The sequence below is a fragment of the Dermacentor silvarum genome, chromosome 1 (assembly GCF_013339745.2).
Source record: "Dermacentor silvarum isolate Dsil-2018 chromosome 1, BIME_Dsil_1.4, whole genome shotgun sequence".
In the NCBI taxonomy this organism is placed as follows: Eukaryota; Metazoa; Arthropoda; class Arachnida; order Ixodida; family Ixodidae; genus Dermacentor; species Dermacentor silvarum.
In genome coordinates, this window is record NC_051154.1 from 296,203,163 (window position 1) to 296,230,948 (window position 27,786).

Sequence of the window (27,786 nt, forward strand, 5' to 3'; positions counted from 1 at the left end):
AATCCGGAGCCCTCCACTACGGCGTGCCTAATAATCAGAACTGGTTTTGGCACGTAAAACCCCAGACAGAAGGTATCACGAAAAGCAAAATAGTAAAAAAAAAAAGTCCTTTAGCACGCGTAGAATGGCTTAAGGCGCACTTCGTGGACGATTTCGGGTCGTGCGCGGCACCGCTGTGGTTGCGTTGCGCCATGGGGCACAACCTCGTAATCTAGTTCACCAAGACGACGAATTATTTTGTAGGGTCCGATCTCGCGAAGTCCTCGTCGGCGTATAGGAAGTCCACACCCAAACACGGTCGCCGTGCTGATATTCCACGTAGCGTTTTCTAAGATTGTAGCGCCGGCTGTCTGGTTTTTGTTGGATTTTGATGCGCAAGCGGGCGAGCTGTCGTGCTTTCTCGGTGCGCTGTAGATAGGCCGCGACGTCTAAATTCCCTCCTCGGTGACACGCGGCAGCTTGGCGTCTAGGGTCGTCGTCGGGATCCTGCCGTACACCAGCTTAAACGGCGTGAACTGCGTTGTTTCCTGTACTGCCGTGTTGTAAGCGAACGTTCGTATGTGGTAGGACCGCATCCCATTTCTTGTGCTCGACGTCGAGATACATTGCAAGAACGTCGGCGGTGGTCTTGATGAGCCGCTCCGTAAGGCGGTTCGTCCGCGGGTGGTAGGCAGTTGTCATCCTATGGCTTGTATGGCTGTATTGCAGAATAGCTTGGGTGAGCTCTGCAGTAAAGACCGTTGACTTTTGGGGAACCATGTTGCAACAGGGTGTTGTTCTCAACGAAAGAATTCAGCCACTTTGGCTGCACTGTATATATTTCGGGCTTATGTTTCGGCGAAACGAGCAAGGTAGACTGCCACCACGACGAATCCACTTGTCAGTGGCGTCTCGTCGCTGACATTGTCGGCATGTCTTGACGTAATGGGTGACGTCAGTGGTCAGGCATATCCCGTAATACTTCGCCTGTATCCTTTACAGAGTGCGGGACAATCTGACGTGTCCAGCGGTCGGATCATCACGTAAGATGTGCAGCACCTCTGGACGCAATGCACTCGGAACAATAAAAAGATGTAGTGGGCTCGGGCTGGTGAAAAGTTCTTTTTTACAAGTATCTCATGTTGCACTGAAAACGAAGACAGTCCTTGACTAAACGCTCTAGGGACAACATTGTTGTTGCCTTCCAAATACTCGATGAGGCTTTCGTGCTCTGAGTCTGCTCTTTGCTGTTCAGCGAAGTATTGCGCGTGTATTGTAGTACCTTGAAAGGCGTCGTCGGCTTGGGGCAGCTGGTCAATGGGAGCGCGTGATAGGCAGTCCGCGTCAGAGTGCTTCCATGCCGAGCTGTATACACGACGGTAATGTCAAATTCCAGGCGTCTAAGACACCATCAGATTAGCCGTCCTGAAGGGTTATTTAAATGAGAAAGTCAGCACAACTGACGGTGACCACGAGAGCTCTCCGGTGGTATCGCTTGATCACGGGACAGTGTTTTTTTTACATTGACTTTAGGCCGATGATTGCGCCGTGGTGGATCAGGAAGTCTATGCCGAGAATGACGTCTCGCGAACACTGTTGGAGGGTAACGAAGGTGGCATGGTAGGTCCTGTCATGAATGGTAACTCTTGCCGTGCAGGTTCCAGTTGGCGTTATAAAGTGTCCTCCAGCTGTTCAAATTTGCTGGCTTTCCCATGCAGTTTACCATGCTTGCTTCATGCACCAATATAAGCAAGTGAGGCGACAGCATCAATATTGCGCGCATGCACCGTTCACGTTAATCTCGGCATGTATGCGGCGTGGGAGGGACTCATAGAGCGCTTTTATGAAGTCCTTCTCGCCAAGGCGCGCTGCCATTCGCAGGTTATGGCGAGCCACAGTTCGTCAGCACTGGCGGCTCCCAGATTCATGTGAGACATGTTTTGCTTAATTGCTTCCCACACGTTTTAGATTATGTTGAAACATGCGCCTTTTGGAGGCCAGTCAAGTGTGCGAACAGCAAGTTCTTCCAGGAGCTTTCGCACAGCTCTGGCGGTGTGTACTGGGCTGAGGTCTTGCTGAAACCAGAAGCAACCATCAAATGATCCGTCCAGAGCGTACGGAAGCAATTGACCGTGGAGAATTTCACAATAGGCCTCAGCTGTGAAAGATGGGGACATGCGCACCAGCGGGCCGAAGCCATCTTTGCTTACTGCTCCCCAGACCTTTACAGCACACCGGCCGCTGCTGTGGATTTCAGAAATATATCCTGTATCTGCAGAAAGAGAATTAAGGAGAAAAATGGTGCCTCTACGTGGGAAACGTGTTCTGCGCCTGGGGAAATGTGGACAAAAATTAATCATCAAAAGACAAACACCTGCAGTTGTATGGTATCCAAACGCGGCGCTGTTGGTCCCGCCTCGAAGAAAACGTGCACTCATCAAAGAAGATTACTTCCTTCCAGTCTTCCGCCGTCCAATCTTCATGCACCCTGGCAAAATCAAGACTCTGGCGTTTTTTCCGCTCCGTCAAGTGTGGTTTTTGGGAGGCAATAAACCCATTAAGTCCGGCTTCTCGCAGGCGCCTTCTTACTGTTTTTTCACAGACTTGAAGGTCGAGAGCGGTCTCAATTTTTTGGGCGCTCTGGAAAGGGTCCGCAACCACTGCAGCAACGATGAGGTGATCGGACTCTTCCGACGTGCATCGGCCGCGTCCGGGTCGAGCAGCATCTTCCAGTCAGTCGTCTTCATGCCTGTAGGCCTGAATGATTCTATTCACGGCACTAATAGACCTCTGCGTGAGGCGGCATATCTCACGTTGAGGAATGCCTTGAAAGATAGGTCAACTATCCTTCTGCGCACGTCGATTGGCACTCTCTTCGCCATGTTGTGTCGATAGGAAAAGGGTGTAATTTCGTGACAATTCCGCGGTTTCTATCTTCGTATCTCGTTATCAAACGGCCGCGCAACGTGCTCACGACTACGTCAGACGAAAACGGCAGGCTTTTCCCGCGCTAGTCACAGTCACGCATAGCCAATATATATAGTGATTGAGCAGGCCAGGCGTATGGAAAAGATAGAAGGTGCCAAAGAAAAAGAAAAGATGAAAATTATGTGGGCCCCCTTATCAATTGTTAAGACTACTTTGAAGGCGAAGTCATTATTGCGTTGACGTCATTTCATTTGCGATTGTTTGATTATTTTGGTTACTTCATTAAAAGACAATTATTTGGTCGTAATTTGGTTTAATTATTTTCTTACTTGCTGTTAGGAGTCTTGAATTGATCCTAATTAGTATGTACTATTCTTTGGAACTCTTAATTAGCCGTAATTTGGGGTCACCAGTCTTACCACGGAGTCTCGAATTGATGTTAGGTAGTCTCCATTACTGTTCGCAACCCTTTATTACTCTTAATTAAACGTTATTATTCTTGGTTACTTAGTAATTTACTTTAGCACGCTTTAATGAAGGCTTCGTATGATGTCCGTGTTTTGGTCTTATTAATTACCCTAATTACTTTTAATTAGTCTTTCGGACTCTGAATTACTCTTAATTACCTTCAGCTAGTTGGTGTTTAATTCACTTTTACATGCTTTACTGAACCGCAGAGGTGTAGTATGCAGCTTTCTGATTTCGGCTACCGCAAGTGTTGTCGACGATGGTCACATTCCGCGACTAATGACTCAGATAAGCCTTTCGCTTTAATAGGCACCGATGCCCATCAACACGCACGCACGGGCGCTTATGCTCCATCGCGTGCACACGCGCGCACACATCGTTTCAGAAACCGCATCGCCACAGCCCCCCATGTAACAACGCTAAAAGGTACCCAACGCTATTCTTTTGGAGCAAGGCAACTCCTATTTAGATGCACTGGGGAGCGAGGCGAGCTTGCTAGGGAGACTGCGCATGCGCAGACCGTGGCACTACTTTTTCGCCGGCACGCTTCGACGGCGAAAGGCCACCGGTCCGGCGTTCCGAGTTATTTTGTGGGCACCTGTACGTACATACATACGTACATCCATGCATACATACATACATACATACATACATACATGCATACATACATACACTACATACATACATACATACATACATACATACATACATACATACATACATACATACATACATACATACATACATACATACATACATACATACATACATACATAAAGTTGGCGGTAAATTGTGTTACTATTCTTTATCATTACTTGTAACTGCAACAATACACACTTTCTGGCCAAGAGTGTTGAAGGTACGGTTCCGCTGACAAGAGGAGTTTATGTTGCGTTCAAGGGCTCCAAAGTCTGAGCGAGTGAACAGAACTCCCCTTCACAATACCCAAAGCACAGCATTTCTCAGCGACAAATATGCCAGGAATACCATGTACGCCGCTATCAAAATTCAAGGGAAAAAGAAAAATGAGGAGAGATATGGTATTGAGGGTACAAAAAAATAAGCGATGATATGTGCTGCGACCACCGACAGGCTCGTTCTTTTGAAGCAAATGCAAATAGGACCGCGTGTTCATTCGCCATAAACAGTCGTAATAATGCGTAAGTATTCTTTGGCGAGTACCCCAGCAAAATCTGTCTGTCACCCGAAAAGTCTAATGCCTTGTATCTGGTCAACAATGCGTAATTTTTGAAGTTCAAGCATTTAACCATTTAATAGTGTCATGGTGTCAGCGCGCACAAGCAAACATGTATAGATCACACTCGATGACCGCAGACAACCACTGTCAAAACGCTGGTGTGAGCAGGCGCTGCAGCAGCAGTGAGCGAAGGTTCGTGCGGTCTATCACTTCAACGGAAACTGAGTGGCGAAAGCACAGCGCGTACAAAGAGACGTGTGGAGATCGCTTTCAAGATACGGTACGCGCGACAGCCCGCAGCTGAGCAAAGCACAAGTACAGCGGTGAGCACTGTTAGGGTGAACACGCGAGCGCGTGGCCGACGGCACTGTCAGCGCCCCGTTACGGTCATCACTGGAAACATTGCGCATGCGCATCACGCCTTCCGCGAAATAATTGTTCCACCGCGCGCATGACGTCATGAATGCACTTGTTCGTCGTCTGCTAGCCGCATTTTTGTTTTCTAAGCCCATGCATCCTGCATTTTAAGATTTCTTTAAACATCTGTGCTTGAACAGAACAAGACAAAAAAACTTGTATATCTATGGGGGCGTGTCTATTCGTTCCCTTCAAAGTTGTTGTGCATGCAACGCCGTATATAAAACAACCACACATCTTTCGCAGCCGTTCATTCTGTCGCCAGATCGTATTATGGCTAGGGTTCCCGATGATGAACGGCGCTCAATTGTCGATCTTTCCCTGAAAGGTTATTCCCAGCGGTATATTGGCGCTTTAGTTAATAGGCCCCTGAAGACTGTGAACAGGATAATTCAAGCCTACAAGTATGAAGGTCGCATTCAGGATGCACCCCGCGCGCCCCGCCCTAAAGCTACCACAGACGATGAAGACGCCCTCATAGTTGCAGCTGCTGTTCGTAACCCTTTCTTGCCAGCCCCAGCAATACGCGAGGACTTAGATTTGGACGTTTCGGACACCACTGTTCGACGTCGCCTGCGTACTGCGGGCCTTCGCAGTCGCGTCGCAGCGCAGAAGCCACTACTAACGGCGGCAAACAAGGACGCACGACGGCAGTTCGCTGAGCTGCACGAAGCATGGACATCAGAAGAGTGGGGTCGCGTCATCTTTTCGGATGAGTCGACGTTTTCGACGCGACAAGACCAAAGATTGCGTGTTTGGAGACTACCAGGCACACGGTGAGGCAAACTTCCTGCTTTGAAAAGCAATTGTTTTAGTTAACGTCACAATGCCACGCAGGAACGACCCGGACAACGTGCAAGGTGTTTCTGCCAGTGGGAGATCGAGTGTGAACGTGTGGGGTGCTGTTTCAAGATATGGTTTAGGGCCCCTGCAACGTATACGTGGACACTTATCGTCGGAACAATACTGCAACATTTTGAACAATGTGCTGTTGCCATATGCGAGCAGTTTATTCCCAGACGGTGATTACCTGTTCCAACAGGACCGGTCACCGATACACACGGCGCGGGCTGTCAAGGAGTTCCAGGCGGAGCAGCACATGCAGCTACTGGAATGGCCTCCGAAAGGAGCGGACCTGAATGTGATAGAAAACGTGTGGGGCCGTCTGAAAGCTTCTTTGGCAAGGAAGCCCCTTTATTCCGCGACTTCGGACCAGTTGTGGGCGCAAGTCAGCAACGAGTGGGAAAGGCTGAAAGCCGATCGGGAATATGTTCGATCACTTTACGACTCGTTACCGTCCAGAATAGCTGCAGTCGTTGCTGTAAGTGGTCACATGACTCGCTATTAGATTTGCTCATGTTTTTATACTTGTTCTCATGGTCTTGTTTACCTTGAATTGCAAAAGTGCAATTTTCTTGAATAAAAAGTTTAATAATTATCCCTCTTACACTCACTTTTTTCCTTCACGCGCCAATCTTCAATCCAGATGGACCTTGAAATGCAGAAGGTATCAGCTCAGCGAACAAAAAATGCGGCTAGCAGACGACGAACAAGCGTATCGATGACGTGATGCGCGCGCTGGAAAGAGTGTTTCGCAAAGCACATGCTGCGCATGTGCAATGTTTCCAACGATGGCTGTTACGCGGCGCTGATAGTGCCGTCGGCCACGCGCTCGCGTGTTCACCCTAACAGTGCTCACCGCTGTACGTAGTTGCTAGCAGAGTAGAAGCCGCACCCCCTGCCGCCCGCGCTGCCTTTCCGTTTTCCTCCTTTCGCATGGGAGATTGAGTCGACAGTTGCCCTTGCGCCCGGTCGCAAGATACGTATTTGGTGCCGCAGCTAAACGTCGCCTCCCCTCCTTCCCTCACATCCCCCCACGGCCCTTCGCATGACGGAAGATGTCGCGTTTGCTCTCCGCCGTGCGTTCGCTCTCCATGAAAGCCCGCGTCCCTCTCGCGCTTTCACTCGCACAAACAGCATACGGCGCGCGGCGACGATTTTATCGTCCTTGGACTTTATACAGAACCTCACGGCGACGGCAGAAATCCACTTTTAGTGTCCATATAATTCCTATCGCAATAAAAACCGTTGTGGTGAAACTGGTTGGCAACACGATCGCTTTGAAGGGGTCATGCAGCTTCCTGGCAACTCATCTCCACACCGCTAAGTGCACGGATTTCATTTATATGGCACCGGAAAAGCAATGGGTAGACATGGATAAGCTAGGAAAAGCTAGTAAGCAAAAGCGAAGTAACAGCGAAGCCAAAGAATGCTTATTCATTAGCAGACAAGTCTCAGAATTTCTCTAGGAGTTCTTACAACAGGTTTATTTTAAAGAGCATGAGCAGAGCAGCAGTCTGGCGCGTCCTATACGAGCACGGCAATCACAAAGGCAGGCAACATATTTGAGTTATAAAATTAAAGCCTCGCAATTGAACTTCGCAATTATACTCTAACCTACGTACGAATGTATTTTCGTAGATTATATTATAATTTAACTAGAAAAACAAATGCTCAATGTCGGCAGCTGAAGCTTTCACCTAGGTGGCCCATGAGTGGCACAATCTTGGATACTTGTTGAAACAATGTTTGAATGCCTCTAAAAAACAGCCCTTGTTAAGCAAGGTTCATACTACCAATTTTCGATATCAACACTAGAAGAACCTGTGAAGTGAGCACTTGCTGCGGGTCACTATAAGACGTTTAAGTCTTAAGTTGTTGGTTTTAACTTCTCAGAACTGCAGTGAGGCACGCCGTAGCGTAGTTCTCCGGTTTAATTTTCACCACATGAGGTTCTTTAACGCGCGGCTAAATATAACCACGCAAGCCTTTTTGCCTAAAATCGAACCCGTGATATATCGCTGAGCATAAGAACATTATAGCTACTAGGCTACCGCTGCGGGTAAGTTTCAGCTTTCATTGCGCCTGAAAAGCATATATTCCCCTGAAAATAGTGCGAAGATCTAACCCATATTTTTTTATAACTCGTCAGTCAAAAAAGCCGTGGTCGTGCCTTCTTTTTCGACATCTCTAATGGGTCAACTTCCTTCTCGCTGGTCACCATAATTATCCGCCTTTCTAGTGATTTTATCCAAGACAACCGTTGCTTTCAAAGCAGTAGTAGGTGTCGCGAGAGCGTCGTTATTGCCTGTGGCTCGATTGCTTGTGGAAACTACAGACACGTTCAGAAATGACTAGTACAGTACAGATATACGATTTCGCTGTATAGCCAAATAGCAATATTGTCCCTTACCTAAGACGCTACGAAGCAAATATTAGTTTTATTGAGATAGCAATTATATGGACACTACAAGCGGATTTCATCCGTCGTCGTCGCCGTGAGGTTCCGTATAAAATCCAAGGGCGATAAATAGTCGCCGCGCGCCGTTTGCTGTATGTGCGATGAAAGCGTGCGAGGGACGTGCGCTTTCACGGAGAGCGAACGCACGGCGGAGAGCAAAAGCGACGTCTTCTGACCTTGGGGGGATGGGAGGGAAGGAGGGGAGGTGACGTTTAGCTGCGGCACCAAATTCATATCTTGCGGCCGGGCGGAAAAGGAACTGGCGACTCAATCTCTGACGCGAAAGGAGGAAAGCGGGAAGGCAGCGCGGGAGGCAGGGGATGTGGCATCTACTCTGCTAGCAACTGCGTACTTATACTTTTTGCGGCTGCGCGCTCTTGCGCCCACCGTATCGTGAAAGCGATCTCCGCACGGCTCTACCTTTGTATGCACTGTGCTTTCGCCGCTCAGTTTCCGTTGAAGCGATAGACCGCCCGAACCTTCGTCTGCAGCTGCAGCCGCGCTTTCTTACTCCAGCGTTTTGACAGTGGTTGTCTGCGGTCATCGAGTGTGATCCATTCATGTTTGCTTGTGCGCGCTGACACCATACTTGTTAATTCAGTTAGTAAGTGAATGTGTCCAGGTTTATGCAGCCGATAAACTACTATCCTTACTCCGTTTAGCTCTCTACCAATTTGCTATCACAATTGATGCTTCGACTTTCGGGAGAAACTGCGAATTTTTTAACCACCCCTTGTGCTAAAACATCATGAGACATTCTTCTCTGTGAAGGTAGATGACCAGCAAAGCTATGTAGCACACGACACAGAAGTGACACAGAACGGGGAAGCCGCGTGTAACCCGGATTTCCGAGGACCAACGTGCCTACGAAGAGCGGCGGCAGGAACAAAGATAAGAATGCAATCGTCACCGGAAGTCCGCACTACATGCAGTCTCCCCATTACGACGAGAGAAGTGAAATTCAAAATAGAGAACGGTACCTATAGTCTTATACACACGCGCGACGGAGAGCCGCAGGAAACTAGGCACGCATGCGAATGGAACGCTGACAAAGAGAGGGCGGTCCGAACGTAGACAGGGCTGACGCGGGTTGGCCTTTTCGGCTAAGGTGCCATGGCTAAGGTGTTACAAAACCAGTAACCGGTTTTGTAACACATTCGCTATGATGTTTTGTCACTAAGCAATAATAAAAATTCTGTTACCCTTCTTCCTGGGACCTCTTTGGATGCCAGGTGTGACAAGCGTAGTTCAAGGGTGCATTACAAGTCCCGGAGCCCACCATCGGGAGTCAAGAGCGATATGTGCCATTGCGCTTGCACCCTTTCTGCACTATCACCAGGATCGGTCTCAATTTTTGCACACGCACACGAAAATGCACGGAAGCCTAGCCATAAACAGCTTCGCTGTTAAAGAAAACGAGGATAATATGGGGAGCCCTCCTGGCTACCAGATTTGTATATGGTTCTTGTAGATGTCTCATTAGCCTGTAGTTTAAGGAATAAAAAATCAGCGCAGCTTCACTGACTTAACGTCGCGAAGACTGATGAAACAGTGGAGCTGGTGGCTTCAACTTGGCTTTTACTTCCAGATGAGTCTCTTCGTACCATTGCCGCGACGCCGCCTCCTTCCCTCGAAAGTCGGGGTCTTTGGATCTTCGCCGTCGCTTACCCTCGGCTTCCCTTGCTCGGAACTCTGGGTCGGCACGTCGTCGTTGGGCCCATGCTCGAGCAGCTTCACGTCGTCTTTCCTGCCTCGCCGCTTCTTCTTCCGGAGACAGTTGCTTCTTCGTCCTCGCCATACCCGTCTGCTCTCCGCCGACAGTGCAAACTTTTATACTGCTCGTTTTATACTGCTCGGTAGACCCCCCCCCCCCATCTCCCTCCCCCGCTATCGCTCCCCGGAAAGCGTCTCGCCGCCGCTACGCCGCTGTCTCTCCTTGGCTCCGCCTACCTGTCGCTCGGCGCACGCTCTTCCTCTCTCATCCTCGCCACTCTCCGACCACCTGTGGCTGGCGGGCGCTTCGCAAAACTGATCAATGATTGGGACGGTTCAACCTCGGCCTTAAACAGCTCCGCTGTTAAAATGAGTTCATGGCTTGTCGTCAGAGGGCTCTCGATGGCAAGAAGCTCTACATTTTACTTATTTCGCTTTTTAGAACCTGTCGCGTTACCTGTCGGTTCACTGATTGAATCCTGCCTGGAGCCACACTACGGTTTGTTACAAATATATATATATATATATATATTACTGATTTGGGTTTGATTTTTGTTTTACTTTAGTGACAGCAAAAGATTCAACGAAAACGTGACTTCAATAATGTCAAGTTGAACACACGTAACTGGATTCATTTGGCGTTCAGATGTTAATAAGGACCATGGTTTTCATTGAAAGGCAAGGACTTCGGCTACCCGATAAGTGCCTTCTTCTACACTTTGTGTTTCGCTGACCACAGTTTGAGAATCGCTGCTCTAGAAAATTATTGAAGCACCAATAGTACTACAGGGGTACAGCTATGGTGTCGGGCAGAGTGTCTTTTAAACAGTTGGCAAAATCGGTACTCCATGAGAAATGTAACTTCTATACATAGAAACCTATTGAGCACTATTGAACACTATGAGCATTGTGATACCGGCCTGTCCCTGCCTGCAAAAACGCAACCAGCGGTTAGGTCACCACATTGCCATTTATTCTGCAACTCTTTCAAATAATAAATGCACCAACTGGATTTCCATTCGCTAAGCTCAAGCAAGCACGCGGATACTTGCTAATAATAACACTTGCAGCAGCACTAAAGCCTCAACTTCAGTGCATATTGGTTGATAATAAACGCAAACCTCCCATGGTGTGGGAGATTTATTTGCAAATGTTGAGCTTAGCGTTTAACATGCAAACAATTCGCAAGCATGTCGTTCTAAATAAAATGAGTGTTTATGTAGTTTCGCTTGCTACATAAACACTCATTTTATCATACCAAGATTTCCTGTGCTACATCAATGGAAACTAATACTGAAGCTTTCTTTTTGTTTTTCTTTTTTCATTCTGTTACTTGTTCAGAGAAAGCATGGAGAAGTTTCCAGTGCTGACTGGCTGCTGAACACAGACGAGTTGACCTCGAAGTTCAACTCTAAAACTAGGATGATTGTTGTCAACACACCCCACAATCCAACGGGAAAGGTAAGCCGGTACTGCCTATGTATTTAGTGGTACGAGTCAAAATTGATTCAACAATGCAGATGAAACAATGTCTTTTTTTTCAACAACGCATGGCTAACAGCCGTCGATAAGAGTAAATGTGTCATAATCACTAATTACTAAATTGCTAGTTAATTGATAATCATTTCTTAATTCAACACTTCACGGCACATGTTATATAGGTCTAAATTTGAAGCCGTTTAGCACTCAAGGCATGAACACTTAGAATTCAGCACTGTGGAATATGCATCGCTGATAAGTGTTAACTGGAAGGTCAGTGCATTTCACCACTGTATGCGATGACATGTTTCTCGGAACTGGTGCTAAGCACGGGATTTCTGCAAGGTAGGCAAGACTTAATTACTCCTCAGATTCAATTCCGCAGTGGGAACATGTGCTCTAAAGTTAATAAATACTACGCCACGTAGGAATTTTTTTATACTTAACACTACTGCAGCTTGTCGTAAAAGGTGTGCATTTTCTTCTTCGTTGAGTAGCAAGGACTCCCAGGATTATCTGCATCTATCTGGCTCACCAAAGTTAGGACAGGTCCAAGCCATGTGGACTAAGTCCGCTATACGATTACAATGCGTACACCGAGGGCTATACACCGAGGGATGCTATTTGCTCAACAGTTGTGGGTTCGGAAATACCCCTGTTTGCAGTTTCCTCCACATAACTTCCTCGCTTTTGGTAAGGTTCTTATCCGCTCTCGGGTAAGTCTTACGCCCCAGCTTATAATGGTTAAGAATTTCTTGAAAAGTGCTCAGATCGTCAGCGGTCTGTAGGGGTTCCTCGCTTGGGGGTGTTGTCGAGACAGCGCTGGAATCCCGGAAAGTGAGACCTCGGGCCAGCGCGTGCGCCTTCTCGTTCCCTCGCAAACCCTGATGAGCCGGTGTCCAGATTAGCGAAACCTGCTCCGCCGGGGGCTGTCCGACGGCTAATATGTGTACAGCTGCGGCGGAAATCCTGCCCGCATCAAAATTTCTGATTGCAGATTTGGAATCACTAACAATAACTCTCACATTCTTTTGAGTCAAAGCCAGCGCAATGGCGACTTCTTCCGCCTCCGTTGCTCCTAAATGTCTGACGCTGCAGCACGAGATAGGGCCTCCGTTTTCGCCTGTAATTACGGCCGCGTATACTTTGCCTTGCTTGTATTCGGCCGCGTCTGTGTATATCACATCCTGCCTGCCTTCCAGCCTTTTCTGCAGCGCCTCAGCTCTGTCCCTTCGCCTGCTCTCGTGATGCACCGGGTGCATATTCTTGGGCAACGGGAGTATTCTCAGCTTGTCCCTGACTCGCGGTGGGACTTTGCCTGTCTGCTTGGAACATGCCTGGGGCTCGAACCCCAGCCGCTCCAGGATCCTTCTACCAGTCTGAGTGCGTAGCAGTCTCTGATATTGAGATACTGTCGCCCCTTCAATGAGCTCGTCTAGGGTATTGGACACCCCTAAACTTAAGATTTTGTTCGTTGATGTGTTCGGGGGAAGACCGAGAGCCGTCTTGATCCCCTTCCTAATAATGATCTCGACCTTGTCTTTCTCTGCTTTGGTGAATTTCAGGTAGGGGGCTACGTATACGACCCTGCTAATTACGAAAGATTGCACTAACCTTAGGAGGTTCGCTTCCTTCATACCCGCGTGTTTGTTTGCTATTCGCTTGAGTAATCGGCACGTCTGGCTGGTACACGCTTCCAGTCGTTGGATCGTCTCGGCGTTTTTGCCGTTTGCTTGAATCCGCAAACCCAAGACCCTGATACTGTCGACTGTGCGAATAATGTTACCGTTTACCCTCAGCTCAATGCCGTGCCCCGGGTCCTGTCCCCTTCCCCGTCGCCGCGTCTGTGATGTTAGGAAAAGGACCTCCGACTTCTCCGCCGAGCACCTGAGGCCAATCGGCTCTAGATATTCCTCGATAGCTTTGATTGCCCTCTGCAGCGTCTCTTCGATGTGCCCGTCACTGCCTCTGTTCATCCATAGCGTCAGATCGTCCGCGTATAGCGTATAGACTGTTTCTATTGAAATTGATAAACCAGTAGATAGTGTTCTCTATTCATCAGTGATGCAGCGTCTCAAAAGCTGTTTTAGCAGCTGAGCCACCAGTCCTGATGTGTATATTTTTATGTTTTACTTGTAACGAGTGATAGGTTTCTCCTTTACATGTCGGTGTGAAACAGCGGTAGGAAAAGCGTACCAGTTGCATAGCCTATATGGTGGCGGGTAACATCATGTGATCCACTGCGGAGCACTACTTCACAGGAAAGTATCATTCAGCGATATGACGCGCTTAATCTTCGCCTCCCATGCTGTTGACTACTGATTACACAGACATAGCTGAAAAAGGAAAAAGCTGTCAAATTATGTTCCATTGCCTCTAAACACTCTAAAAAAACTACATAAAAACTTTCCTCGATGTTATATATTGATGTTTTGCTCTTCGAAGGTTTTCTCCCGGGAAGAACTCGAAGTAATCGCCCATCTTTGTAGGAAGCACGATGTCATCTGTCTCATGGACGAGGTTTACGAATGGATAATTTATGAAGGTGCCAAGCACATCAGGATGAGTAAGTCCACGCTTCTTGTCTCGTGTTGCAATCTGCTTTTGACGGAGGTAGTCATCGCAGGGCCGACTTTTAAGCGAATTTGTGTGTCTTGGTCTCTCCTGTATCAGTGTGTACCACTGTGTGTGTGCGCGCTAGAGCGCCTTGGCCGTACCCATAGCACGGCGATCGCAGTTTGGCAGTTTTACAGCAAAGTGCAAAAGAGACCTTATGAGGCAAACTGTAAATGACTTGGCTCGTAGTTATTTGAACATGCACTTAGAGAGTGCAGTCGGCCACAAACGTTTACACAACTAGTTTAAAAACGTAGATCCCGCGAAGCCAGGATAGATAGCCATGAAATAAAAGTTTCAAAGCATACACGGTGATCCAATAAATTAGAAGCATGCCGAAATTAGCATTTGCTGCGAAACCAGTGCCTCGTTAAGGTTTGTGGATGGCCGTGTGTCTCAGTCACTCGCAGTGGCGGCTTACTGGCTCCGAAGTTCTAATATGCACAATTTCTCCAGTGCGAATGCCGTTCGCGGTGACCATGCTCCTAATGGCGCGATTTCGAGATTACATAGATTTAGGAGCACGTAAAATAACCCAGGTGGGGAAAGTTAGCCCCGCAACCTCTGCTATGACATCCCACAGCAGCTTTTAGGAACAGGCTAATGTCAATCATGATCTGTTTCCATCTTAGAGAGGGAAACAGCGCGAAAAAACACGACAAGAAACACGATTTCCATCTTCCTTGTGTATGAGGTCGCCTCAACCCTTCACTCTATCCGAACAATTTTTTCCCTGTGTCATTCCGCATTGTTGTTGATTACGTTTCGTTATTACATTTCTGTTATTAATTACCGTAGAATTGATTCGTTCCATTGCTCACGCGAGTGCACCCCGTGGCCGGCCTCCGCTGGTAGCCAAAGGTTCCAGGAAAAGAAAGAAAAGTCTGCGCGCTTGATATGAGAATAAAGCCCAGAAAAACTGCAAGAGCACGAAGAAACCCGCGCAAGATTCCGCCTTCGCGCAGAGCACCACCACGACAAGAATCTTCAACGGCTGCGCATTATCGCAGGAAACAATTGCCGATGCAAAAAACGCCACTGGCAACAGACCATGTATACATTGCTTCCTGTCAAGACTTCACAGCTCAAACTCCTGAGCAGAAGAGCAAAATTGTTGAATTTATCGTAACCATATTCTGAGCTCTCGGTGCGCTGGATGTAATGCATGTAGCTTGTTTTAGGTGCGATTTTTGTTATTGTCAACATTATCAATGTTATTCCATGCGCGCATACATTCTTTATTTCATCCCAGACACTCTTCCCGGTATGTGGGAAAGAACTATAACTGTCGGAAGTGCTGGAAAGAGCTTCAGTATCACTGGATGGAAGGTCAGTAGACAATTCAATACATTTTTTTCTGAAATAATAATTTTTCTGCACTTCATGAAACTTTCCTATCGTCAACGTCTATACACACACCTCAAACCGCCGATAAAAGAATAGATACCAAACAATAAATAGATGCACATGTTTTGTTTTTGTTTGTTATTGCTGCTTGTACTGAATACACAAAATGGTCTACGGCGCTGACGGACTGAGTAGATGTGCCTTCGCTTTCAGAAAAGTAGCCCATTCAATGAAACAAATCAAACATTTAACAAAAGAAATCATCGTGATTGATTGCGTTCGACGCACGACAAGAAACATAAAACTTGCCACTTAAGTTAGCCTAGCCGTAGTATAAAGCTTGCAGTAATTATATTTCAATTTAATTACTGCTACTCAAACACACTCAAATTGATATGATTCACTTCCCAAGCCAAAAGCGCCTATGTCTAATCGCGGGGGCGCATACTTTGTTACATGCACGCTTTACTCCTGAGGTTGGTGAGAGGACGGGATCGAGAGTCTCCTATTCGTTAAGTTGGCTTGTTCCTCTCAATCGGCCTCTCTAGTAATAGCTTACAATAGTATTATATATATATATATATATATATACTATGCCGTTTGCTTTCATTGGCCTTTTTCGTTGCCCATGTCCTCCGTTCGAGCGACATCGACCTGTTTCCTCGTGTCAACATGTGCCGCTGTTTCGGTTTTTCGCTAGTGTCCACTAATTCATTTCTCTAATTGGTCAATACGAACTGCACCAAAAACGGAGCTCTGCTGTAGCATTCGACAATAGCGAACATTCTCATGTGCCTTTCTCCCATCCCAACATTGCCAAATCCTGATCGGGAGCTTACCACTGTCGTTGAAAAGAAAAGTGTACAATCATTGCATTCTACCGGTACTAACATATGGGGCAGAGACTTCGAGGTTAACAAAGAAGCTCGAGAACAAGTTAAGGACCGCACAGAGAGCGATGGAACAAAAAATATTAGGCCTAACGTTAAGAGACAGGAAGAGAGCGGTGTGGATCAGAGAACAAACGGGGATAACCGATATTCTAGTTGACATTAGGCGGGAAAAATAGAGCTGGGCAGGTCATGTAATGCGTAGGATGGATAACCGGTGGACCATTAGAGTTACAGAATGGATTCCAAGAGAAGAGAAGCAGTCGAGGATGGCAGAAAACTAGATGGGGTGATGAAGATAGGAAATTTGCACGCGCAAGTTGGAATCAGCTAGCGCAAGACAGGGGTAATTGGAGATCGCAGTGAGTGGCCTTCGACCTGCAGTGGACATATATATAGGCTGATGATGATTATGATGATACGAAGCCGTTACATGATTGTCTAGGCCAATGATATAATATATCCAGGTGGTTAAAGATTTTATTACGCGCTTCCACTATTCCTGGCGATGTGCTGCTATGAACGCCTGAGAACAGTCTGAGCATGAATGAGAACGCCGCCGGGTAATGCACGCTTAGCGAACCTCGTTATAGCGAAGCTGTCTTCAACACGAAAATGTATTCGTCGCTTCGCATAATTAGCGCTCGTGCTTCTATGCCCCCTAAGCGTTTCATTGTCGACGTAGTGCGCCTGTGGGTGCAGGTTAGGGCTCGTGTGTGTTCAGTGCCGCGCGGCTGAAGCGTGCGTGTGTGACTGTCTGTGGCTCGACGCGCTTAGTAGTCGACATGGTAAACGCGTGAGCTTGAGAGGAAGAGCTAGCGGGCGATTGGGTAAGATAGCGAGCGTTCGTGCGCAGGCGTGAGTGAGCGAGATGAGCGTGCGCTGTTATTTCTTGTAACTGATTGTTGTCACAACAGAGATCCACGACTTTCGTGCAGATCGGCTGGGCATACGGTCCCCAGCACCTGCTCAAGGGCCTACAGCTTGTCCACCAGTACTCCGTCTACGCTCTCAGCACTCTCCTTCAGGTGGGCGACCTTACAGCTTCCAAGCTCTGCTTGGCTTTAAAGCGTGATTCACCGTTCAAAGCATCCGCATTTCCCGCCGCTGTGCCTCAGTGGCTACGGCGTTCTGCTTCTGAGCACAATATCGTGGGCTCGATTCGCAGCTACGGTGGCCGCATTCCGATGCTGGTAGAGTGAAAAAACGCCTATGCTCTTGTACATTGTATTAGTAGCCCTCCACAATGGCATATGTTGCAGAGACACTGTCGCGTTGAGGCTTTAATCTCCATAAATCAAAGCGCACGCAGGAACACGTTCCGTCTGCTATATCCGGACTCTAAATCGCTTTCGTTGAAGCAATGGTAAAATTTTGCACTATCTTGGCGTAGGATTTTCGGGGGTTAAAGGGTGAGAGCCCGGCGAACTTCCAACTATGCTACGTTGTAACTTACACATTTTATTTATTTATTCACAGTACCTAACAGGCCCCGTGGGGGGAGCACTAAGCAAAGGAAGGTTACATAAGCAATTTCTAAAGCAGGAATATAATACACGAACTTATAAACATTAAATTATACCAGTGGCTAATTATAACAAACAGATTGTCCATCAATACACAGAAAGCCAAGAAATATGCCGTCATTATTATATAAGATAGTAAATACGGGCCAAAAGTACCACACTTTGGCTGTGATTCTGGAGGGCTGCTCAAGTCTGCCAAAGTTTTTTTTTTTTTTGTAGACCAATAGAGTGCGTGCTCACCATTAAAAAATTGTGGCGCTAGAGCTCCTCAATAAACAGAAACTTGCTCCTACATTTTCCACTGCGGCTACTGGCTGCACAACAGGGATTTGATTGTACTTCCCATCGTGCCACAGGAGGTGATCGCGGTGGGCTTGGAAAAAGCGATGGAGCCCGGAAGTGAATCTTCGGAATACTGGTGCGACCTGTCTCGGGCACTGCAGAGCAAGCGAGATTTCATGTGCGCCTCCCTCAGGGCTGCTGGCATGGCGCCCACAGTGCCCCAGGGGGGATACTTTCTCGTCTGCAACTTCTCCTCGCTCGGTAAGCACGTGCCAGAGGAGTGACGGCGAACGGTGGCCAGCAATGTCCTGCCCAAAACACCGTGACCTGTCTCGCTCTAGGCACACACTACTCCGCGGCAGATTGGGCACCGTATGCTCTCGGCGTTTTCAGGAAGGTGGTCTCATACCATTAACCTGGCCAAGCCAAACGCTGCTTAGCGTTGTTTTTTTTTTTTTTGACGAGAAATGCGTATTCGGCGTGACACAAACTACAATGTCCTGCTCACAGGCTTCGCGTTGGGCCGCTATATTTGACGATGAATATAGCGGAGCAGTGAGTGGCTTTCAGATTATCGTAATTTCCTTGACCATCACTCTTCTGTAACTCTGGTTCCGGGAGGTGTTCAGACCATAGCTTACTTTTGTATCCGACGAGCCGGCTGCAAGCCTAGCTTGACTTAAAGGCACACTGAAGATAAAAATTATTGGAGCTGTAAAACCAAAGCCCCTTTTTTAAAGAAAGATGGTCGAACGCGAAGCTTGCTGCCATGCAGACTGAATCAAAGTACAAAGCCAACGACCACGCAAGGAACCCAAAAAATGCTGAGCGACCCGATGCTATTTGTTTGCTTGTTTAGAATTGTATTTTTGAACGCTGAAGTTGAATGAAGACACATTTCGTTAAGCTGCATAGTCTTTATTTTAGATCATGTAGCCGTTGATTACATGAACACACTCACACTTTCACGGACGACTCTACACTTGCACAGTATTGCCTTCTGGTCGATGTGGTAGACGGTCAGAGGCTTTGCCGTTGCCGATACACGCACTACAGTTTACATTCGCAGTTGTACCGATAAGATCGAACAATGGTAACTACAACGCCACGCTACCCAGACGAACTGTATATATCTGCATTGCATTACGCGCGTCACGCAATGCATTCCCGGCTGTCACCATGGGTAGGCCGCTAGTGTAGCGCACGACAGAAGAGGCTGCCGTACGCGAACGTAAGCGCGAGCGCGATCGTGCCCGTAAGGCCGATCCCGTGTATCGGCAACGGCAGATATACAGTTCGTCTGCGTAGCGTGGCGTTGCAGTTCCCATTGTTCTTATGGTTACAACCAGGCCTCTAAAACTCCGCTGGTTTTTTGTCCACGCGAATTGCAGCGCCATCCATGAGATGGATGCGAAACCAAAGTGGCTTTTTCCTTTTTTTTTTTCTTGTCAACCCTCTCTCAACTGTGGTTTCTCTCTCCCCTTCAACTATCGGCGGCGCGGCTGGCGCGGCCCGCGCTCGTCATCAGCCGTGTTGGTAACGACGAAACCGGCAGCTTTTTTTTTTTCTGGCATTATGCGGTCAGTTTTGCGGTTTTAACCTTCCGCGCTAGCAGTGTCGTCCGTGTGGTACCCTACCGTTGCACGTTTGTCGGCTTTTCCCCGCAATGTCTCGCAGCTGTCGCTGTTCGTGTGTGGTTCAACGGTGTGCGAACACATCAAGACGAAGTGAGCCATGTGACGTGAAATTCTACCGCATCCCTAAAGACAACAGGTGAGCACTGTGCAGTTTACTTCCCGGTTTTTATTTGTGATCGTAATTGTGCGCAGTCGTACATGGCTGTCCGGTGGTGAGGCAGGAGCTAGCTGATTTGAAAACACAACGATGCAGTAAATCATTATGCCACAAGCAGCGAACGTAAAGCTCCTGATAAATATAGTACCACCTGTGCGTATCGCAAGGAACGCGTGTGTAGGTGAGCGCTTTGTACTTATTTCTAGCTAGTTGGTTGCTATCGTTTAAAAATTCGTTTCTGAGAATTAAGGTTGACATATCACAACTAGTACTATGCCGCGACGCGAAACGTGCTCAGTTTTGTATGTTCCAACTGCGATGTTATAATTTATGATCTTCACTGTTCTTCAGGATGGAAGCGTTTTTAACCTACGCTGGAAGGATGGACCTAATGGGTTTGCCCAGAGACAAGGTCAACAACCCCAGAATATGCTCGATGCACTTCACGGATGTGGATTTTATGGACCGAGCGAGAAGCAGGCCGTGAGAAGCTATTCTGCGCATTCGCCATTAGAGCAATTACAATAAATGTTTTTTACATGTGCGTACATGAAACACCATCCGCGTTTTGTTGCATTCTATAGTGTGTTGCACTGCCTGCTCTAATTCTGGTTTTCGCAAATGAACATAATAAAGTGAGTCCAAAGAACTGTTGTGTTGTAAGTGGAATTATTTGTAATACAATTTGGGCACATGCTTGCTTGATTGTAATAATGAACGTGACTGCGTGCATGAAAACGAAAAAGAATCCACTGGGCACAAGCACGCAGCACGAATGGCAGGCCGGACAGGAGAGGAGCGCGGAGCGCGCGCTTCATTCCAGCAGTGCGTCTGATAACGCCCGCGACAAAAAAGGAAAAAGACGGTGCCGCGGACAGCTAAAGAAATAAAAAAAAAACATTGCGCGAGGCATGAGGGAGCGTGAGGCGAGGCATGGGAGAGGGATAGGAAAGTCAAGAGGGAAAGGAGAAACAAGCGGAACAACGTTATCATAAAAAAATGAAGAAAAAAAGTGCTATAGCGAAATGGGGACAGTAAAAAAAATCGCGCCACTTGTTTTTTTTTTTTTTCTTGTTTTCGCCACCGTAGTACCGTCATCCATCCGCTGGGCCTAATTCAAGTGCGCCTTGGCGCTAGCGTCGGCTGAGCGTCTGCTATAGGAGAACCAATGAAAGGTATAGGAAGATTCACCCCCCTGGTACAACTGCGAATGTAAACTGTAGTGTTCTACGATACGTATGTCGTGCGCCGTTGTTCTATTGTGTGCGCAGATGCGCAGCCATTGTTCTATTGCGTGCGCAGATGCGCAGATAGTTCCATTGTTTAAGTTGGCTTTCCTGTAGTGTGCTTTCGGCGCTCACGGACGAATCAGTGAGACATAGAAAGCCTCGCTTTAATAATAGATTACCATTCTCCAATACCAGAAAAGCCACTCTTGTCGTGAAAAAAGGCTTGGTAAAGGTGCGTCCACACTAGCGGCAAAAATGCGCGCTACATGCCGCAGGCGGCAGAGAGCGTGCCGCGAACACGGGCGAGCGGCAACGTTTACCTGCGGCGGCTATCTGCTGCCGCCGATCGGGGCAGTCGATGAGGAGCGGCAGATTCAATCCAGTGGGCAAACGCTGCAAGGAACTATACCCCAACTCTCTCAGCATCGCGGATCACAGCCGCAGTGAATACAGCTGATAGCTGATCATTTATTTGCTTGCCGCGGCGCGAAAGACGCCTGCAAGTGTAGCCATGCCAATGCTGGCGCGTTCTGTCACCTGCGGCATGCCACGTGCATTTTACCAGCTAGTGTGAACGTATCTTAAGCCAGAAAAATCGCAGCAACATAAGACGGGTGGCGACGCCGCCTTGAATTTCCCGCACCAGCTCACCGTGAGGTCACGGATTTTGACAGCGCCTGCTCGGGCCTAGTTTACATTTTATCGCTAAACATTGACTACATTGTGTAGGAGAAGAGCTAAGCACTGAACTTGGCAAGTTTCGAGAAGAATGTATTGCGCCACATCGGCCCAAATTCGCGATAATACTTTGAAATCCGTAACATTATACTGACGTATCAGCGCGAGATTCAAAAAATCTAAATTTGAACGTATATTTTTTCTTCTGATAACCAACACGTTACGGTGCATTTCACGAATATATAGTTTTGAAAGAATACTTTATCAGCTTAAACTGGTTTGGTGTTCTCTTTAGTGTCCCTTTAAGCCCGACAGTCATGCGCGGATAGTGCGCGAACTGGTGTGAATGCTTACTGCGAGCTGCACCTAATATCCACTAGTTGTTGATCTTGATGCTTCCAGTGAACTCACGTTTATTTACCGGTATAAATACGGCGTTCATAAACCAAAGGTAACTTGTTTCACTATACCCTATAATGTGGAATATTGACTTTAAAAAATTGTTGCTAGGAGACGTATAATGTTTTAATGGGAGATAAGCTAGGCTCCCAATGTTCACTCATGGCTTCTACTTCCAAGGACAGCATGTCATTCATGCACAGCCCGTTCAGCTACTTCATAGGATTTGTCAAGTGCATATCTGCGGAATGCGAAAAACACTGCGTGTTTAGACACACCGGTGCGGGCGTTCAAATATCTTTTTAAATGGCTTATGGCAATTCATTTTCTTCGTTCAAGCATCAAAACTCAACTTGGAAGGCGATGAATCCAAGGACTACTTGTTCGCTAGGTGGCTTTCCAAGACAAAAGTGAGCACATCCAATTTCCGTACTTTCACTTCTTGCAGTCGTTTTCAGATTATCTAGATGCAAGTACCGTTTCCGCTGCTTGTACACCATCTATGGATAAATGGCTGGAGTGCTTCTGGAGATACATTTCAGCCCTATTATTTGGACTCACTCCTTCAATGTAGCATTTCTAGCCTGTTCCGTTAGTCATGAAGCACATATATAAACACAGGGAGCATGATACAAACATTCCTGGTGATTGCTTTCAAAGAGTTCAAAAACCAATACTTAAATGCTATATTGCACGTCTATATTGAATCCATTACTAGCCTTTGGCTACGCGTCCAAACAATTCATGCAATTACATTGTACGTATATGTCAAATAAAAAAATTCACAGGCCTACGCGGCACACGCAGCACAGTAACAGCGTAAACTGGTTGAGCGGCGCAAGAGTAGCTCCAATTTCGGCACCACGCACAACAAGGTCTTCGCGGCAAAGTGTCTTCGCCTCGATTTTGACGAGAATGATCTAAACTGTCCACCCGGCGTCGTCGTCGACGGCGAGCTGCGGCTTGTAATGCTCTATGCATAGCAGTCTGCTGAGCCCGATTATGCCTGGTTGTAGCCGCGCACGTAGCTCTACGATTCGCTTCTTCAGCAGCGGTTCGTACCTTGCGAGGACACGCCATAACCTGTACCGAAGAGGTACCCAGAATACGTGGCGCACATCTAGCATCGGGATAGCGTTGATTGCGCGCCTTGTCTGAATCGCATCGCGTCTGGATCGCATCTCGTCGCACTCGGTGGTTCCAGGCATGTTAACTAGATGGCGCCACCATAATAGCGGAGCCTCGGATCGTCTGCGCCTGCACGCCTGCCTATAGGGTGCGTATAAAGGGAATTTTTCTTCTGCATGATAGCAAGCGCTTGCGTGGCTCAGTGGTAAAGTATCCGACTCCCACGCAGCGGGCCTGGGCTCGATCCCGGTGGAGAGCGGGCACCTTTTTTCGCATTTCCGGCGATAGCGGTTACGGGGTGGCGGCGGCATCATCGCGACCAGAAACGGCTATTGGAATGAGCCCATAACAGCTTACGCTATAAAATGAATTGAATGGATGTTCGCGCCTTGTATTCATGCTGTTTCAAGCTATGTACTTCTGTTAACGCGCGCAGCCGCTACTTGCACTACTGCTATGACGTAATATATTGAAGTAATGCAAAATAATCAGCACGGAAAGGTGGGTTGTTGGAGTGATAAACTATATGCACGTCGACCCGAGCTTAGTTGTATGGAAACGGAGGGCTGAGTCGAAGCCCTCAAAGATTACGCCGAGACACAGGAGAGGGCCAGAGATTACTGCCTGTTCTTGGGAAAGCCAATCTACTCTGCTCACTAGCGGCCAAAAGCACGCGCGTCTTGACTCGGATCGCCATCGTGCGTGCCCTGCATGGCAGCTAGTCCAGCGGCCACCACTTCGGGCCTCCCCGTCAATCTCTACTTATTGCCGCTAGTTCTGCGTATTTCAGGACAAAATGTGTCAGGGGAAAAATGATAATGCAGATAGCACATTTTGTTACTGCATGCAAGTCAGAGAAACGACTTCATGTACGGCCTTTCTGCCCTAAAAATAAGGCACAAGCACATAGGTCTAGAAGATCTGGTGTCGAAAAGATGTCAAGGCAGGCTTATTATGCAAAACGTGTACAGTTAACCGAGCGGTGGCTCCATAGGTTTATTACCTATAGAATATAACACTTTAATCCGGGCGACGAGGAAGTTCCTGTTGGCAAAGTGACATCTCTCACCACAATAATACACAGTTAAGGCATCCGTTTGTCCATCGGCATCCATTTATATTCTTCCATCCATACCATACCATCAGGATTGTTCCAGAACGAAACAGCCTTCATGGTAATTACAAGCTCAAGCGCAGCGATTGGCCAAAGGCAGAGTTTCAATTTTTCAAGCATATTTATTCTTATTTTTAAATTTGTCACTTTGTGTGCTTTGCCTCCTCGATGTCTAGGATGCGTTTCAGAACATGTCAATATGTTAGCCTGTTATAAGCAAGCTTGAAGCTCGCATAATTTTTGGGGTATACTATTTAGCATGCTATTAAACAAACAGTGTTGCTATTTTACAAAATGCCAGTGCCTCAAAGAGGAAAACAAAGAAAGAATGGTTAGTGCCAAAGTGTTGAATTGGATCAAACTTTCAGTGAAAGCAAATATTGAGACTTTTTTTATTATTTCTCTTGAATTGCACCTTGTAGCCACTTATATATGTATACGTATGGTCCCGTAAGTACAATCTATGGCATCTAAGCTGCGTCACCACCATGACGTGGCTTATAGTAGGAAATACAGCCGGCTTATATTCATACATATATGAATACAAGCCAAATGAGCGTCTGGTTGTAGCTCTGACAAAATGTAACATATTACAGAAGCTGAAGGGTATTCCTCCCAGTGCCTTCTACAGCGTGAACCACAAGCCTCTTGCGCAAGATCTAATACGGTTTTGTTTTGCGAAGGTACGTGCGCTTCGGTTAAGCGTTATTCACTGCTTGGTTAGGCGGTGTCACAATACAGACTGTTCAGTATAGTTGTAAATTTGCGAGTGCGGAGTATAATTCCACGGTCGGATTGTGGAGGTCGCTGTCGAGCTTTTCAAGGCCAATGAGTCAGATGGGTAGAGGGCTTCATCCATTGGCCACATGGTTAAGAGTTGTTGCTTTTGCTTATTACTTTTTCTTCTTTTTTTGTCTATTAGGATAAGGCAAAATACGTTCAAACTTAACTCACAAACAGAAGTGCCTCAATTCAAACAACAAAGGCAGAATTCACAAAGCTTTTCCTTCGTGAGTAATGTTTTCTATTCGCTGACCACCTACCCTAATAATATGTCCAACATCGCGACTGACGGGCACCAGTTATTACAAGCAGTTTTAGCGTAAGAACATTTTTACAGCGAAGCTTTTAAGGGCTAGGTTCCAGGATATCGGGGCCGTAGACCGACCGGCGTGTACAACAATTTCGCCTCCATGTGCATGGTGGTTTCCCGCCAGTTGTGCTTTAGCACAGCTGTCAAAACGGATGACTAACACGACTGATAGGTCATGACCTCTATAACATCACATGCTCGTCAGTTACGTCACGCTTAACGATAATTAAATCACATGAGGCGCATACCCGCATTGGATATGCGGGTATAAGCCAGTGACAAGAAAGAAAGAATGAAGGAAGGAAGGAAATAAAGAAAGAGAGAATAGAGGAGGGAAAGAAAGAAAGAAGATAGGTAAGAAAGAAATCACGTGTGGCTCTTACCCGCGTTGGATATGTGGGTATGAGCCACCGAGAGCAGGAGCGGGAGCGATCGGGAGAGATCTCACAGGATTCTGACGCTGCCGTGCACTGTGCCGCGGCTATGAACGCTGTGGCTCATACGCTATTCTCTGACGATGGGGTGGACTTGGCGCAGCAAACGCACTTCTTGGCCATAGAGCCGGGCGAAAAGAAGACGCCGGTGTCATTTCTCTATGACGAACATGCCAAAGACGCTCAATATAATCAATAATGATAATATATAAATTCACCATAGCAGTATTCACTACACAAGACCCACCAAAGTCACAGCTTCGCTTGCTTCCATCTTCACAGTAGTGGAAAGGCTCTGAATTTTTTCTTTGTTTGTTGTTTTTTGTGTGTGTGAATTCCGGCTTTCAACTGCATCTTTCTGTAGGTTATCCGCAACTTCCTTTATTGTAAAAAGGCGTGTAAATTAATGTCCCACACGTTATCAGATAAATATGCAGTAATGAACCAATTGGACGTACTAGAGAGTAATAATTATGGGTATTCATGAACACAACTGTCACAGCTACAAAACTTTCTCCGAGTCGAATGCTTCTCATATTGTTGTTCCGTATAAATATGCACGGAAATGACAATATACACGTATGTATTCAAGCACATATGCATGTAGCCCTGCCCAGAACGAACAGCCTGTGCCAGGTTATAATGTTGTCCGCGTAGTATCTTCAGCCATTATAGGCATAGTTCTTTGTCAATGAAGTAACTGTTCTGTAACATTATTTTTAAATATTTAAGTCGCCACAGGCTGGTGCTCCATGATTGTTAGAGCCTCCGTGATACGCATTCGTATTGATATTAAGCTGTACACCCTTCTCTCTTCATTTGTTTTTCAAGGATGACTCAACTCTTCAGAAGGCTGCGGACATCCTCATGGAACTAAAGACATTGTAATGAGTTCCATGGAACTTGGCAAAGCTCGTCCTCCGTGTTACCACGGGATGTGGTGGAAGAATAAATATCATCTCGTTTTTATTACATAAAATCGGCAAGCTTCTCTGCCACGGCTGCATATAGATAAGTCGGAATGAATACAAATATATCCATGTTCTTTTTTCAGGGCCTTCTGAGATTTAGGTTCACATAAAAAAAACGAGACATCCCTCCTGCCTCTACTGCAGACTCTCTTTCAGTCCATGTGTACCTTTAAAACTTATTACTCCATCAGTTATTAGCCGTTCTTGTCGGATATGTTACTTTCGAAAGGAAAATCACCGTAATAAATGCAAATGAGTACGAAAGTACAAAAGGCAGAGACTACACAATGTTGTATGTTCATCCTTGTGTCCTCTTTCCTTCTCGTTCTATTCCTGCGTTTCTTGTCTGTTCTTTTTTGAGTCAGTTTGATTTACCAGTCCTGGCATGCGGCCTAACCCCAGCTAGCGTATTTTTCAGACTATACGTCGCACCTTTGTATAAGTCACACACCCCACTTATCGCGAGTTTCCAAGAAAAAAAAATTCTACGTATATCGCACCGATGCATAAGACGCGCCTATTTCAGCTCAATCGGCATGATGAAACGCGACTATGCATGCTAATACACTTATACCATAAATAAATTCTGTCAGTAAAAACTTCAACCAATGTTCTTCGGCACCGAAAACCAAAATTTATTGCACTTCACACGAAACCATCGAAGGCCTCATCCTCCTAAGCATTCAAAAAGTTAACTACTTCGGTCGGCAGCTTCGCTGGGTCACCGTCATCGGCCTCTGAATAGCTTTTAGAAACATTGTAGGCACGGTCAACTTGAATTGCTTCTGCAGCGTGGCGTGCT

At 46.9% G+C, this 27,786-nt stretch overlaps 1 protein-coding gene across 1 annotated transcript in view; it reads left to right on the forward strand.

Moving 5' to 3' along the window:
* The window catches only part of LOC119441775 (kynurenine aminotransferase), a 38,569-nt gene extending 11,668 nt beyond the window's left edge, over positions 1-26,901 (forward strand). The window contains exons 5-11 of the mRNA XM_049661188.1: positions 11,346-11,465; positions 13,929-14,049; positions 15,352-15,428; positions 17,275-17,364; positions 18,219-18,405; positions 22,584-22,654; positions 26,845-26,901. Coding sequence (XP_049517145.1) covers positions 11,346-11,465; positions 13,929-14,049; positions 15,352-15,428; positions 17,275-17,364; positions 18,219-18,405; positions 22,584-22,654; positions 26,845-26,901 — 723 coding nt within the window. The remainder of the gene's footprint in view (positions 1-11,345; positions 11,466-13,928; positions 14,050-15,351; positions 15,429-17,274; positions 17,365-18,218; positions 18,406-22,583; positions 22,655-26,844) is intronic.
* Positions 26,902-27,786: the final 885 nt, after the last annotated feature.